The sequence below is a fragment of the Podarcis gaigeae genome (genome assembly GCF_964106915.1).
Source record: "Podarcis gaigeae genome assembly, chromosome: 14".
Classification (NCBI taxonomy): Eukaryota; Metazoa; Chordata; class Lepidosauria; order Squamata; family Lacertidae; genus Podarcis; species Podarcis gaigeae.
The window spans coordinates 2,677,144-2,692,222 of record NC_139690.1 but is presented as its reverse complement, the minus strand read 5'-3'; the positions used below and the strand labels follow the sequence as shown (position 1 = coordinate 2,692,222).

Sequence of the window (15,079 nt, the reverse complement as noted above, 5' to 3'; positions counted from 1 at the left end):
TAAAAACCAAAAAGCTATGAAGACCAACTGGGACCACATTTTACGCATCCAAGGGAGAAAATTGCTGGGCTTTGTATGTAATCTTATTGCTTAAAACCTGCAGGCAAGTATTTCTTCCTTACCGGTTGAGCAGCACTTGTTTTAAACCCAGGAGACTCTATCCGGTGGTTTGGTTGTGGTTGAGCTTGAGCGGCAGCATAAGGAACGTATGCCTGACTATCATGATGCACCCCTGATGTATCTTCTCTTACGGGTTCAGAGGACCGCGTAATGGCTGATTCAGGAGGAGTCCCGACATCATCGTTGAGTGTCTCGTCCAGCTCCTGGTCCGTGTAGGCCCCGCCTTCTGTGTCTGTGTCCTCGTAGTCAGAGGTGTGTCTGCTGTCTGTGCTGTACATGGAGTACTCGCTGCCTGGAGCTGACAGGTAGGACAGGCGATCATCGTGGAGGTCAAGGTCGTCGCTAGTAGCACCATCTGCCTGTGTCAAACACATGAGGGTTGGGTGTTTACATGGCCGGGGGGGGGGGGGGAGGGGAGGAAGAGTTGCTGTTCTAAATTCTAACACCATGTCTTTCTGTGCAGAATGAAGATTAACTCGCCTGCACCTGAATCTTAGAGAAAGAGATTTCAAAGGTTACAGACCACTAGGAGGGACCTCAGCTCAGCAGTACAGTGTGCAGGCTTCACATGCAAAAGGCCTTGGGCTCGATCCATGGTGCCTCCAAGAAGGGCTGGGGAAAACCTGCCTGAATCCCTGGAGAGCTGCCGCTGTCAATCAGTGATGACAATGCTGAGCAAGGAGGAGGAGTGGCTTGACCTTAGCACAAGGTAGTCCCTATGATCCTACCAGGATGTGTAGCCTTATGGTTTGTTTTTTTATGAACGTATTTCCATGATCTAAAATATCAGCTGACAAGATTTGGGCCACAGATAAGGAAAGGTAACAGGGGGAAGGGGCTAATGACACCTGACACCTCCTCCTCCATCCTGTGCACTGGTGCAGTGAAGGCAGAGCAAGGAGATAAGTTTCCCATAATCCAGATTCCTAGAATCCCCTCAGCCAGTTGCCAAGTATCAGCTGCCGCCATGAAAAGCAACCGAGAACCCACATTCGCTGTCCTTGCTGCCTGCTGCCAGACTGGTGGTTACAGTCACCAACTCTTAAGTCTCATCTTGGGTTTCCTGTGTCCCACCCTCCACCTCACCTCTCCTGCTCAAGGTGTTACGTGCGGGGGATGGGATCCTGGCCAGTTGTAATTAATGAGCCATTGTTCTGGGCAAGGCTTAAGCATGCGTAATCTAATTAAAGCTTATTCTTCTCTTTTCTTCCTTTCCTTTGCTCTGAACAACAAAAGATGCAAGCCTCATCCATCACCCTGGACACAACAAGGCTGGTTCTCAATGCTAGTTCTCAGCACCTTTCCTTGTAAAGCTCAGAGCTCAAAAAAACTTAGAATGTTAAGGATTACATGTTGCTCAAGTTTACTTTGTTTCTGTCCCTTATTTTGCAGGGTCAACACACTGTCTGAACTCAAACCCCCCAAAGTAGTCCTAACACAGGGAATGAAATTAAAAGTAAACCAATACTGGAATGACAAATCACCCCAAGCTATACTCGAAGCAATTGGATTGCAAATTAGCTATTACTTCTCATGACAGATCTTTGAATTGCAATGAATTGCTGCCCTGAAAATGTCAGTTCAATATATATTAACAGTCACCCAAAAAAAGAAAAGAAGAAAGCCTTACATAATACACAGAAACTAGTGAAATGCCTGTCAGCACTAGAAAGGCACTGGGTAAGCATGTAGGCAGTTTAGGGATTCTATGCTGCAGTGGATGCTACGCCATACTAGGACAAACATTTGGGGTAGAAAAAGGGTTTGTACAGAGCAAGGAGCTGCAAGGGGATCAATGGAGATCAGCACAGACACATCCTGCACTCTCCCAGGGGTCCCCTTCACAGAGGCTATCCCTTGCCCCTCAATTATCTACTCTTGCCTCTCTGAGAAGGCATAATTCAACCACTTACAAAAGCTGAATTGTAGGAATCTGCAAACATCATTTGCTTCTTTTTCTAAGGTTCAGAGGAAGTGCCAGTCCTTAGGTAGCCAAAATGGCGCCATCCACACACAAGAGAGGCACCAACAGGCTTGAAAAATTTCCTCTTTCAATAAGCCTTCTAAGTGGATAATGTTATTCAGGTTTGTATATGCATTGGATTTGAAACTGATTTTATGCATGTAATTATTGTTGGGTTTTAAAAATTGTTTTATATGAAGTTTTTTGTATTTAGATTGCTTCTGTATCTGCAATTGCTTTAATACATGTTTTATTATACTATAAATTGCTTTGAGATGCCTCACTAGAAGAAATTGATGAATCCATGCCGAAGACGTAGCTGAGAATAAGATACTGCCCATATTATGCCAATACAAACCTTCCCATAACTTATTCAAAATTATCAACCCCAAATGAAAAGGCAGACAGGTCCATTTAAATGTCACCATTGCAACAGCTTAGAAAACAAAACCAAAAATAGATTCCATACCTTTCCTTCTGAAACCCACACCAGCTGATTCTGCTGCTGCTGGATCGCTTCCTTAAGAGCTCCATACCAGCCATCGTTCATTGAATTCAAGTTAATAGTAGCTAAAAAGAAGAATACAGAGTTTGAATGAGGTTTTGTCAAAACAACGCCAAAACTATGGAAAATGGCACTGTGTCTGGGGCAGTAATGTCTTTGAATACCAGCTGCTGGGAATTGCAGGTGGGCAGAGTGCTTTTGTGCTCAAGTCCAGCTTGCAGGCTTCCTATGGGCATCTAGTTGGCCACTGTAAGATGATGGTGCTGGACTAGACAGGCCATTGGCACGCAGAACCTGAAGACAAGAGCACTTCCCTCTCCTGTGGCTTCCAACAACTTGTACAGTGGAACTTCGGGTTGCGGATGTAATCCGTGACGGAGGCACGTCCGCAACCCGCTGTGTTCGTAACCTGCAGCGCTGCGTCTGCGCACGCGTGTGATGCGATTTAGTGCTTCTGCGCATGTGGCGAAACCTGGAAGTAACCCCTTCTGGGTTTCCCGTGGTCTGCAACCTGAAAACATGTAACCCGAAGCGTTTGTAACCCGAGGTACCACTGTATACAGAAGCATTACAGCCTCCGGCTGTCGGGACAGAATACAGCCATCATGGCTAGTAACCATTATCCTCCATGAATTTGCCCAATCCCCTATTAAATTTTGTTGTAAGCACATAGTGAAAGAAAAACAATGCATTGTTTCATTCATTCCCTCCCCATTCCCTCCTCAGCCTTTTTCTCTGTCCTGGTGCCCTCACCTGTGAAGAGGTGGTGGTTGTTTTTCCGTAGCTTGTGGGCCCTCTCATATAACTTTCTGGCACTTTTCCGGGATTCTGGGCAGAGCCTCATCCTCATAGTTTTTACGCCCTGCTTTGAATCAGGGTTCAAGAACACCACAATGGGATACCACTGTGCGTAATTCAGGCGGTCCACTGCATTTGGAGTGACATCTAATAAGGCGTGCTTGTCCTGAGAAACAGAAAAGATTGAACAAAGCCGTCAGACAACCCAGGAAAACAAGGGCTCTTGACCTGTTCTCTAAAGCCTCCTAAAAGTGTGCATCATTAGGTTTCAAACTTGCCACCTTTAATCTAACTGATTCCACAAAAATCAATTATTTTAAACTATTTTCACATCTGCAGCTGTATTCAAGAGCAGAAAAGCCAGAGGCAGGTAGAAGAGTCAATTACCAGGAAAGGGGAGGCAGGGGGAAGAGTGAAGCTGGACACCTTGAAGATTAATTCTGCAGTCAACAGAGAATACAAAGGCAGATATGGGAGGTCTGAAAATGTAAGGATTGTTGAGAAAGGTTGAACAGAACAATAAAACAGCAGAATGATTTTAAGCGTTGAGTCCATCTTCATGTTTGAGCCTAACCATCATTATAGATATTTAAAATTTAGAGTTCTCTAAGACAAACACTAAGATGCGGGTTACTTTTTTCCAGATTGCTGTGTGAAATTCAATTCTATCTGAAGCATAATTTATTAAGCAGGTCAAGGATTTAGTGTTGTAGGTCCTCAAAAATCTATACCACGCCTATCCTGCATATTTAGCAAGTGGACAGAAGAGGGGTTTTCTTTAACATTTAGCACAAGTGGCAGTTTAGTTCTTTCTGCAGAGAGGATTAGCTAGTCAATGAACATGCAAGCACACATGCGTAAAAAGCACTTTGGAAGTAGACCATTTGCTGAACCTGGAAGGATACCACTGGCATTTTTCTTTGAAATTTACAAAGAACTACATTTGACCCTCATATGAAGGTCAGAGATCACCAAAAAGGAAGAAAGCAAGCAGGAAGCTGAGGTGCCAAATCCAAAGCTCAGCCAGGGGTTGCTGTAGCAAACTGGGAGGTGCAGGGTGTGGAAAGAGGAGGCTGATGGGAACTGTGGTCCAACACACCGGGAGGGTACTAGGCTGGGGAAGGGGCAGGACAATTGCACAGGACCTGGCCACGCAATTCTTGCCAGGATCTGGGGAGATGGGCACTTGGCAAGGATCTGTAAAACGATCCCCATCACATGGCTGTGTGTGGCATTTCATCCCAGCATCATCATGAAGGAGCGTCTCCTCCCCCATCGTTCTGCCCGGACACTGAGGTCCAGTTCCGAGGGCCTTCTGGCGGTTCCCTCACGGCGAGAGGCCAAGTTACAGGGAACCAGGCAGAGGGCCTTCTCGGTAGTGGCGCCCGCCCTGTGGAATGCCCTCCCATCAGATGTCAAAGCGATAAACAACTACCTGACATTCAGAAGACATCTGAAGGCAGCCCTGTTCAGGGAAGTTTTTAATATGTGACATTTTAGTGTATTTTTCATCTCTGTTGGAAGCCGCCCAGAGTGGCTGGGGAAACCCAGCCAGATGGGCGGGGTACAAATAATAAATTATTATTATTATTATTATTATTATTATTATTATTATTATTATTTTGGGTGAAACCACAGAAACACAGCTTTCACACTGCAGCAGCAATGTCTAAATTACACCTTGCCATGCCATGTCTTGCATTTCCCATACTTTCAGTAATTTGTAGCTAATGTGTTCCTTAAAATGGTTTTATCATCTTCTGTGTTCCTGCATGAAAGGCACTACAATACCTGTTGACCCGACAAGAAACATACAAATGAGCATTTACTCACTTACTCTGTCAATTATCTGTTTGATTGTGTGCAGACGAATAATGCCCGAACTACGCTGGTCTGTACCAGCATCCCTTGGTTCACTTTCTGTTAAAGAGAAAACAGTTAATCAACAGCTGTGGGTCAGTTACATGTAACATTTTTACTGCCTGTAACAAGATTATGAAATTTCTTCTTTGAAAATCTTCTATAAGCTTTCAAACATCATTTTCCAAAGTCACTTCTTTCATGGTAAGGGCAGAACAGTATTGCTTATGCATTCTGGGTGCTGAGCGTAGGGCTGGGCAATATCAGCTTTTCAACATCAGGGTGTATTGCCAGCCAAACATCATGGTTTGGCGATATACCACAATGTTGAAAAAACAAGATTCAGTGGCCTCTGCCCGCGGGACACTGGGTAAAACTGCCCCAGATCTCACCCCAAGAGCTGAGGCAGTTTCACTGAGGCTCATGGACTGGGACAATGCAGCTTGTTTGTGCCGCTCAGCTGGGAGGAGGGAATGCCCCCCCCCCCCCAGCTGAGACAGTCCTGGTGCTCTTGCTGCTCAGCAAGAGCACTGGGGCTGCTTGGGGCTGCTCAGCTGGGGGAGGGAACCCATGAACGGGTGCAGCACCGGGGCTCTTTTACCTGCTCACTGCAGGAAGCCGCAACCACACTCCCCTCAGCTGAGCCGTTTCACGGAGCCCCCACCACACCGCCGGCTTTAACGGCTTGACTGAGGCAAGGGCAGCTGCAGACTCCTCTATCGAGCAGTTTAAAGATGCAGAGGGAGGAACAAGCTGCATCGGAGCCTCACCAATACAGCTTTTTTCTCCCACTGTGCAGTATGAGGGCAAAGTGGGCTGTCAGCTTCTCTCAGTGCTATATCGCTGGTGAAACCACCACTGCTCGAGTCCCTCTATTGACTCCCTCCAGCAGACTCTGCTAGTAGAGGGACTCAGGAGCGGTGGTGGATTCACCAGCGATATAGCACTGAGAGAAGCCGACACCATGGTCTGTTCCTCATACCGGTCCTGGGCAATATGATGATATATCTCCCAGGCCTAGCTGAATGTGCAAGAAAACTATGGGAAACACACCAGCTTTACTTTGAACCACACAAATACACCACTCATCTTCTTGCAGAGACAGCTTGGGCTGCTGATTAACAGCTTGGTGGTGGAACACATGCTTTGTGTGCAGAAGGCCCCGTGTTCTTTCCCCAGCACCAGCACTTAAAAAGGAACAGGTATGGGGAAACACCTCTGTCAGAGAACCTAGTGCTGTTGGCTAGAGTAGACCAGCTGTGGGGAGCTATGCCTCTCCTGACACTTTTGGACTCTAACTCCCATCAACCCCAGTCCACATGACAAATGGCCTGGGATGATGGGAGTTGAAGTCCAGCAACATCTGCAGAGCTGTTGGTTCTCTGGTAGTCAGCAGCAGGCAAGACTGTGAATGGTCTGACACAATAAAGCAGCATTGTTTTCCAATGTCAGAGCATTTACAACAACTAGATATTCATGTGTGTTATATTTTAAAATTCTTTTCTGCCACATAAATGAGGAAGCCACTGATAATACAGACACCTCATTTAACCTGCTTGGGTGTTTCATCACCATTTAAATATTGGCATAAGAGAGTGCAAACTTCTCATCTATGCTCTCAAGTCATTGTCTCCTCATATACAGCGTGCCACCAGGGTTGCATAATGCACTCCATGCTGAAATATGAGGGGCCCCATCAGCATTGGCATCCCACCGGCTCCTGAAGACACACCTGTTTAAGCAAGCACTGTCCTGAACTGACCTTGGGATTTTATTTTAAAGGGTTTTTTTAACTGTTCCAATAGTTTTGCTTTTAAATGGCTTTATTGTATATTTTAATTAAGAATGCTTAATCCCCCATGGATTTGCTACTGCTTATTTTAATTATGTATTGATTTTAAAGTAATTAATGGCTTAGAAGGCATTTTGGCATATAAGTGGTAAACAGGTAAACAAATCAATCCTCTCTAATCCCAGGAATTGTTTTAAAACTTTGGTCTGCACCTGTAAGCAGGAGGGGGTTTAGCTGGGAAAACAGGACATAGAAGACAGGCAAGGTGCTTACTTGCAATCTGATAAATATCTGGTTCTTCTCTTGCCAGTTTCTCCCGGGCAACATCGGCAATTGGTCCAAAGATTGTTACAGGCCTGAGAAATCCAGCTGGAATTAAAGGGAAATCATAGTAAGTCTTCTTTAAACAAAAACAAAAAACCTACCAAGACATTCTTTGATGGCTTTGAGTGGGGAGGGCTGTTTTTCATGCCAAGGGCTGCACTGACCCATGGCTAAACCTGTGGGGGGACACGGCAAAGTGGGTGTGGCGGAAACACAAAAGTGGGTCTGGACAATTTTTTTTTCTTTCAAAAGGCACATACTGGGGAGATCGGGGGAGGGGAAATAACAGATTCATGGTAGGGCAGTTTTGTCAGCAGTCAGTCAGTCATCTTTTAAATAATAATAATAATAATAACTGCCAGTAATGTCAATCTTAGTGTGCTACGAGTTCTGACATTTTAAGACCAAAGTGTTTACTTTTACAAAAAACACTAGTTGGCAGAAGTGGTGCTAGAAGTCAGCTGCTGTTTAATAACCGAAGTTATTTAATGTTAAGTGCCAATTAATGATGAAACAAGCTCTAGTTGATTACTGTAATCTTATGTGACCAAGTTCCACCCAACCAAGCAGCCTTTTGTTTGGAAAGTGTCACCTCTACCTGGGTCAGCCAATTATCCTGACTGTTTCTTGCAAGGGCCTTAGGAGGCTGTTTCCCCACTTTTCAACCTAAAGCCCTCTCTTGGCCTCAGCAGAGTTTGCTCAGGGCATGCATGTGCTTGAATTCCTGCCATGGCTGCTACTGGGGCAGGTGAAACCAATCAACCATTCCTCGCAGGGGCAATATAACAAAGCACCCAGGTGTTACACTGTCAGCACACATATGCCAACGTTATGAGCTGAAGAAAATTAGGTGGTGGGCAAAACAGGCAAGCTTTTCTCTCAAAGCTTACCAAAGAAAGATCACACATTCAGAGCAGGTCCCATTCAGAGCCAAGGGGAATTTGTCCATTACTGAGGTATGAACCACCAAACCTTTACAGTACACTTTTATAGGGAAAAGATGCAAGGCAGTGTCACAGAACAGGAGAAAGAAGGTTTGCCTTTCTGGGTTAGGAGTTTGAAACAATGGGTTGAAACAAAAACACCAGAAGGGCAAGCCATTTCTTTGGAAGATTGGAAAGGAAACATCACAGGCATTTGTTAGGTTGGGGACTGGCCTAGGGAATAAAAGTGTTTACTTGAGCAAGCTGAGGTCTGGGATGAATGCAATCAGTTAGTGGAAATACTTTAAACCCATTCCTACACAACTAATCCCTTCTATTGTCCACATCTTCCAACTTTTCACTTCTGTCTGGCAAACAACCCCAGCTGTTGGCTAAGGAGGGAACAGCAGCTCTAATGCTTGATTTCATATTCCCTCCAAACTTTTGTATCATGTCCATTAGATTAAGAGTCCTGTAGGTAGAAACTTATCTTTCAATGTGTGTACACTGCTTAGAAACTTTCAGGATCTTTAGAACTGCAGTTGTAATCAACACCATCATCATCATCATCTCTTCATGCTCTCTCCAACTCGTCCTTCACCCTTATGTTAACGTTCCATATGCCAAGCCATTTCCTTTCCTTTCCCCTCCTTCCAAACACAAACCCTGAACAATGTTAATCACAGTAACATTTCCATTTCCTTTGAACCCCCACCTTCTCGAAGAACAACTCTCTCGTATGCAGGGAACTTGGTCTGAACTGGCTGGGCAGAAAGGTCCTCTCTGCTTTTTCTGAGGTTTCTTTTCGAGCTACGTAGACCCCGAAACCTCCAGAAATCTGCACGGTCCCCACCAGCTGTCTTTGGAAGGGTGTACTGCACGCTAGCCAGTTGCTCAGCTCTGTGTGGAAGAAACAAGGACAATGAACACTGACACTGGGGGGAAACAGCAGCCTCACTTAGCTCCTAGACCTGAGTTTCCAAGGCTTTTCTGTGCATGTGCCAATTCACATACCAACTTTGGTTCCAGGCAAAGCAAAATGGTTAAATCCAAAAAGGATTCTGCTGTTTGCCCTATAGGTTGAAAGAGCTGCATGCATCTCCAGCATCTCCAATGCTTCATCTTCACACATTCAAAATACGGTTATGATTATAAAGGGCAAATCTGTACCTTGCATATGTACTCTGAATTGCAGCTCTGGGAGCTTGAAGTTTGCAAACTGATGTTCTAAAGCAAAACTCTTAAATTAACAAGTCTGAAGTTTCAGCAATTCCATCCAAGAAGTTCAGCACAATGCAGGTTTACAAAAGCTTAGCCGTTCAGCCAAATAAACGCTTCTCCAAGAGCTATTCTGAAATACCTGTTTTTGTTGGGTATAATGCCTCTTTCCACCTCTTTGTGATTCTTGCCAATCCGAATAGCCAGCCAGGATCCAAGCTTGCCATTGTATAATGTATCCACCACTCGAAACACCTCTCCTTTGTTGAAGCTAAGCCCATAGGGAGATTCCTTCTCGTATTCAAAATGAGTTCTTATATAAAATGAATCTCCTACATCTGACTCCACAATGCGCCGATAAACTGCAAGAATGGAATAAAAGCACAAACGTAATGCTTTATAGCACTTACAGAAAACTATTATTGAATCAAAACAATAGATTTGAGAATAAGCTGAATTCTGTAGGTCAGAGTGGTGAACCTGTGGTTCCCCAAGTTGTTGCTAGCCTACATTTCCCATAATCCTTGACCACTGGTCATGCTGTCCAAGGCTGACGGGAGTCCAACAATATCTGGAGAGCCACAGGATCCCCATCCCTACTGCAGATGGTTAAAAAACCTGAAAATGGCAAAAGGCATGATGGTTTCCAGCACTATCAGAATGTACTCGAGAACTAATTTGTATTGCAGTACCAGCATGTACCCATGGTCAGGGATGAACAAAGATCCCAAGTAAACATGCTTGGAACTCTTGAGACACTTCAATGCCAGGTGCACTGAATTGGGAGCACAACAAAGCTAATTTATCGGGTGTGTTGCAATGTACCAATTCATTAAGCTACAGGAATAAGCTGACAGGACTGAATTTTATTTATTTGCAAAAATGTCTATACCATTAGCATTAAGAAAAAATAATGTGTTGAACAGCATAAAATTAACAATGAAGTTATAAAACAAAATACAAAATACACCACAAATCAGGATTAGGAATACTCCACTGCTCCAGTGCAAAATCAGAAAGCTAGAGTCCCCATTTTGAAGGAACTCAGGTGTAAATTATACTTAAACGTTCAGGTCTGCCAAGTGCATCATGGGGTTTATTAAGTAATGGGCTCTACCTCTACCATTTTCCATTCACACAAAGCAGATTCCACAAGCCTGAAGTGTGCACACACCTGGTATAGGCAAGGAATGTTGTAGCTTGGTTCTGTTTTGCTGCTGCCTACTACCTTGGACTAATTAATGCCAATGACTCAGACAACAGTATTAGATTGCAGATACTGTAGCCTTTAAAAGAAGTGACCTGGATAAGGAAGCCCCACTGCTGCTAATCCACGGTGTTGGGGACAGCTCTCTTTTGATTATTATCCAAGAGAGTCTATCAAAATAGTTTTTGTCCTTTCATTAAAAGGCAGTTACTTACCATCCTTTTTCTTCTGTGCCAAAATTGTTACCTCTTCCCCTTTAGGGAGGTCAAGCAGAAACAGTACTGCTTCCTCTCTGATGATATTTGTGAAGTCTACGTTATTTACCTGGTGCAAAGCAACAGTTCAAAAAGTTACTACGCAGTTGACAGAACCCAAGTGTGCATCTAGACATTCTCTCTAGTTGCATTACTATGTTTGTATCTCGTAGCAGATGTGCCATGAACTTTATAGTCTCTTTCTCCTAAGCAAATTGTGTCGAGACCTCTCCACAACCAAACCTTAAGACCATCTTTCAATGCCCTGCTCTGGGAACCTTTTTGGTAGTGGCATATTCCCTAGAAAGGCCTGCCTGGTACCTTCTTTGGGGTATTTTGGCACTAGGTGAAGAACTTTTGATGAATCCAGGCCTTTAAACTGCTATGCCAGAAACGGTTTAGTCATGTTGACCGCATATCCTGGAAAACTGTCTGTGGACAAACGCTGGCTCCCTCAGCCTGAAGCACCGCATCCCATAGCTGCCTTTGACTGGACTTAACTGTTCAGGAGTCCTTTATTTTTACGTTTCAGAAACCTAGTTTTATAAATTATATGCTACCTCCATGCAAGGATTATTTATTTTTTATTCTTAGTTTATACTTCATTACTATTTTCCTGCAAGCCACCCAGGGAATGTTTATTGATGGCATGCTATATAAATCTGTATCATCATCATCTTCATCATCTTAATATTCAAGATTGCCACCTACCCTGAGAATCTGATCTCCTTCTTCCAAGCCTTCTTTGGCAGCAGGGCTATCCTCTAGAACACCAGCTACGAATATCCCGACATCATTGCCACCAGCCAGCCGCAAGCCCACACTGTCTCCTTTTTTGAATTTCACAAGCTTCATGCTTGGCCTGCACGGATTAGGAAATATTGTTTAATAACTGTCTCTTGCCAGCCCATCCCTCACCACAAAACCTTTACATTTCCAGTTTCTTTATGTACTCTGAAATGCTGTCAAAAGCCCTTATATCCTAGCAGGATCACTGAGATCACACACAGATGCACTGTTAGTTCTCTTGCAGGTTACAGATGCCCAACTGGCCTCAACTAGAAGTTGGGCATTTGGTGTTGTTGTTCCCAAACTGCAGAAGACTCTTCAGCAGATTCAGCAGGCATCCTCACTTTAGATTTACAGGTATCTTTGGAGATTTTTTTAATACCAACAGAGCTATGCAGTTGTCTAAAATGCCCTTTGAGTATCCAGCCATTTTAATGATTGTTTCGTATTGCTTTCAATGTTTTCATGTTGAGTTGTTTTGTGAGAGGACAGCAAATAAATACTTTTATGAATGACTATTTTAAAAAAGACATCAGTCTTTCCACAGACCTAAAGTATCAACCCTGCTCATGCTTTTATTGAAAGAGACCACCCATTTTCAGGCATCCTTTATGTTTGCACCTGTTTCAGGCAATTATAAAATTAGGCCATGTAACTTTCCAGGTGCAAAATGGAAACAGGCCACAGATTATGCTATTTTAAAAGACAGCCCATGATTACTTACTAGGAAAGTGGGAGCTGTTTTGTTCTAGAGTACCTGGGAATCTGGTCTTGCCCAACCCTCTCCACTGAATGCCAGCTGCCTCCTTAAATCAGGATCCTGGGCCAACAATGGGTGCTTAAAATGTGGTGTGGAAAAAGAACAGCCATTTTACTTCCATTTCTCCCAAGAGGAACATAGGAAGCTGCCTTAAACAGAGTGAGACTCTTGGTCCTCCCAGCTTCCTACTGTGCACAGTGCCTGCGAATGCTTCTCTCGGGTTTCAGACAGAGGACGTTCCTAGGCCTATCTGACGATGCTGGGGACTGAACGTGGGACCTTCTGCATGCAAAGCTGGTGCTCTGCCACAGAGCTGTGATCCTTCTCCATCTTAGGTTTGCTGCACTTGCATGTTAACAGCTTGCTCACTGACCTGCCTTTGACACCATCATTGAGTGATGGTTTAGTGAGCAAGGGAGGGTTTGTCAGAAGTGCATAGGTCCTCTGTACACATTTATGTTTTGGATACATACACCTAAGCATGCAATGTGAACAAGACAAAACACTTGCATCATACAGGTATGCTCAATAAAGCCAGGATGGATTTCAGCTTCCTACAGAGTGTGATTTAGTGGAAAAACCAGCCTTGCTTCTACATAATGCGTGGAGTGACCATTAAAGGAAATCATGGCAACTGTAGCTAAGGGGGGAAGGGGGTCCTCCAGTATTGGAAGCACAAAAACTTCCTGATGAAACTGTAGGTTGAAGACACTGGCTCAACAAACTGCAGCCACTAGGCCAGGTGCTGTTGAACTACAGCTCCCATCACCCCTGATCCCCAGGTCCTGCTAGCTAGGGATGATGGGAGTTGTAGTCCAAAAACAGCTGGGAACCCAAGTTTGAGAAACACTGTGCTAGGTGAGCCTGTGGCCCTCCATATTTTGCTGGACCACAACTTCTATCACTCCTCACCCCTGGCCATGCTGCGTGGAACTAACAGGAGCTGGACTCCCAGGCTACCTGCAGAACCACAGATCCCCCCACCAGGCGGATCCGTCAGGGGGCAGATACACTGCCCATGCTGATCTGGTGAAAGACAAGGACAAGCAAGAGTTCCATTACCGAAGCATTCCATCTTCATGGGTTGAGTTTGGAAGAGGGCCATCGGATGGACTAACGGGTAAATCCACATCTGGCTGACCCGCCTGTGCATAGACTGGTTTTGGTTCTGTTTAGAAAGCACAAAAGAAGATTGAACAAAATGCATTTTAAAAGCATACACAAATACAGGTATGACTTGGCTTGCTCCTTTGCCAAATTCATTCAGATCCAATCTCAGGAAGAACAGGGGACAATACAGTGCTTTTAAGTCCTCAGTTTGATCCTTTATAATTTTACCAAGATTTAAGACATCTTTATTTCTGCCTCTAAGCTGTGCCTAAAGCAACGGTGGGGAGCCTCCAGACCGTCAGCCCAACGTCTACACCCATCCGCCTTGTACCTGACATCAGAGATGTATCATTAGAGGTGAGGCCGGTAAAGATACAGCTCCTTGCCAAAAGCAGGGGTCCAAAACATCTGGAGAGCATCAAGCTGGCAAGTGCTGTTCTACACAATTATGTATTTAAGAGGACCGACTGGGAAGTAATACATTTATTTTTAATGTATTAGAATTTTTAATTTATAATGTACAGTATTTAATTGTGGTTGCATAAAAAGCTCCACAGATAGTATATGCTTCAAAATATAAAAGCTAAACGTCTACTTGGAGAGCATTCAATAAATTGGAGGGTACAATATGACTTGCAGCCTTTTGCTTTATTAAAATAATTTAACATGACTATAGAAATTAATATTATGGTAATCATTTTAAAAAATGATAGAAAAATGTAATTACATAGATGCCCGTGTTTAATTTTCATTAGTTATTCGTGTTTAATTTACTGTTCAAAACTGATCTTCTACATTTAAAAAACAAACTGATACAAATTCAGATATTTTACATCCCTTTCATGGAGTGAGCTTAACTTGAAAGCCGAGGACAGATATTCTGTTGAGATTCAATGTGAAGCTCAGCATTCAAACAGCGCTAGAATGTTTCTCTACCATGGTGCAGGAGCAGGGGCAGAGGACGAACGTCTGCCCAGGACCAACACCCACGATTTGCTAGTCATAGGGAAATGTCACCACCTAAGATTAGTTAACTCATGAGCAGAATTATAGTTGTGTTAAAGGATGTCTTAAACCCAAGATAGCAGGGAACCAGGTAAATATATTTCAGGAGTGCACAGAGCCATGCGGCAAGGTATAGCAAAAAGCGATCCACTTCGAGCGCCATCATGCAGGAGAGAGATGAGTTAAGAATTGTCTGAACTGTACAATGAGATGTTTTTAAGTGCTGGGGGCAGCGAAGCAATGGCACTGGAACTATAGGTTTTAAACATGAGGAATTAATATTTTTTTTCAAATGGGGTAAGCCCAACTTGAGTTGCAGCTAATTAGACTAGAAGAAATAAAATCTGACTTTATATTTGAAGTCATGAGCACTTTTTAGAGGGCAGGCAGCAGCCTAGGAGGGCCTTCTCAGTGGTGAAACTCCCTCCTCACAGTGGTGTGCCTGGCCTCT

The 15,079-nt window shown here is 44.0% G+C and overlaps 1 protein-coding gene across 17 annotated transcripts in view; it reads right to left on the bottom strand.

Annotated features, from left to right (window-relative positions):
- TJP1 (tight junction protein 1) overlaps nucleotides 1-15,079 on the bottom strand; it is a 340,092-nt gene that overhangs the window by 23,561 nt on the left and 301,452 nt on the right. For all 17 annotated transcript variants that reach the window (XM_083712144.1, XM_083712153.1, XM_083712154.1 and 14 more), the window contains 10 exons: nucleotides 13,576-13,681; nucleotides 11,676-11,826; nucleotides 10,926-11,034; nucleotides 9,646-9,865; nucleotides 9,001-9,185; nucleotides 7,312-7,407; nucleotides 5,224-5,306; nucleotides 3,342-3,552; nucleotides 2,553-2,653; nucleotides 123-479 (listed from right to left, as the gene is read on the bottom strand). In XM_083712144.1, the coding sequence (XP_083568270.1) occupies nucleotides 123-479; nucleotides 2,553-2,653; nucleotides 3,342-3,552; nucleotides 5,224-5,306; nucleotides 7,312-7,407; nucleotides 9,001-9,185; nucleotides 9,646-9,865; nucleotides 10,926-11,034; nucleotides 11,676-11,826; nucleotides 13,576-13,681 (1,619 nt within the window). The remainder of the gene's footprint in view (nucleotides 1-122; nucleotides 480-2,552; nucleotides 2,654-3,341; nucleotides 3,553-5,223; nucleotides 5,307-7,311; nucleotides 7,408-9,000; nucleotides 9,186-9,645; nucleotides 9,866-10,925; nucleotides 11,035-11,675; nucleotides 11,827-13,575; nucleotides 13,682-15,079) is intronic.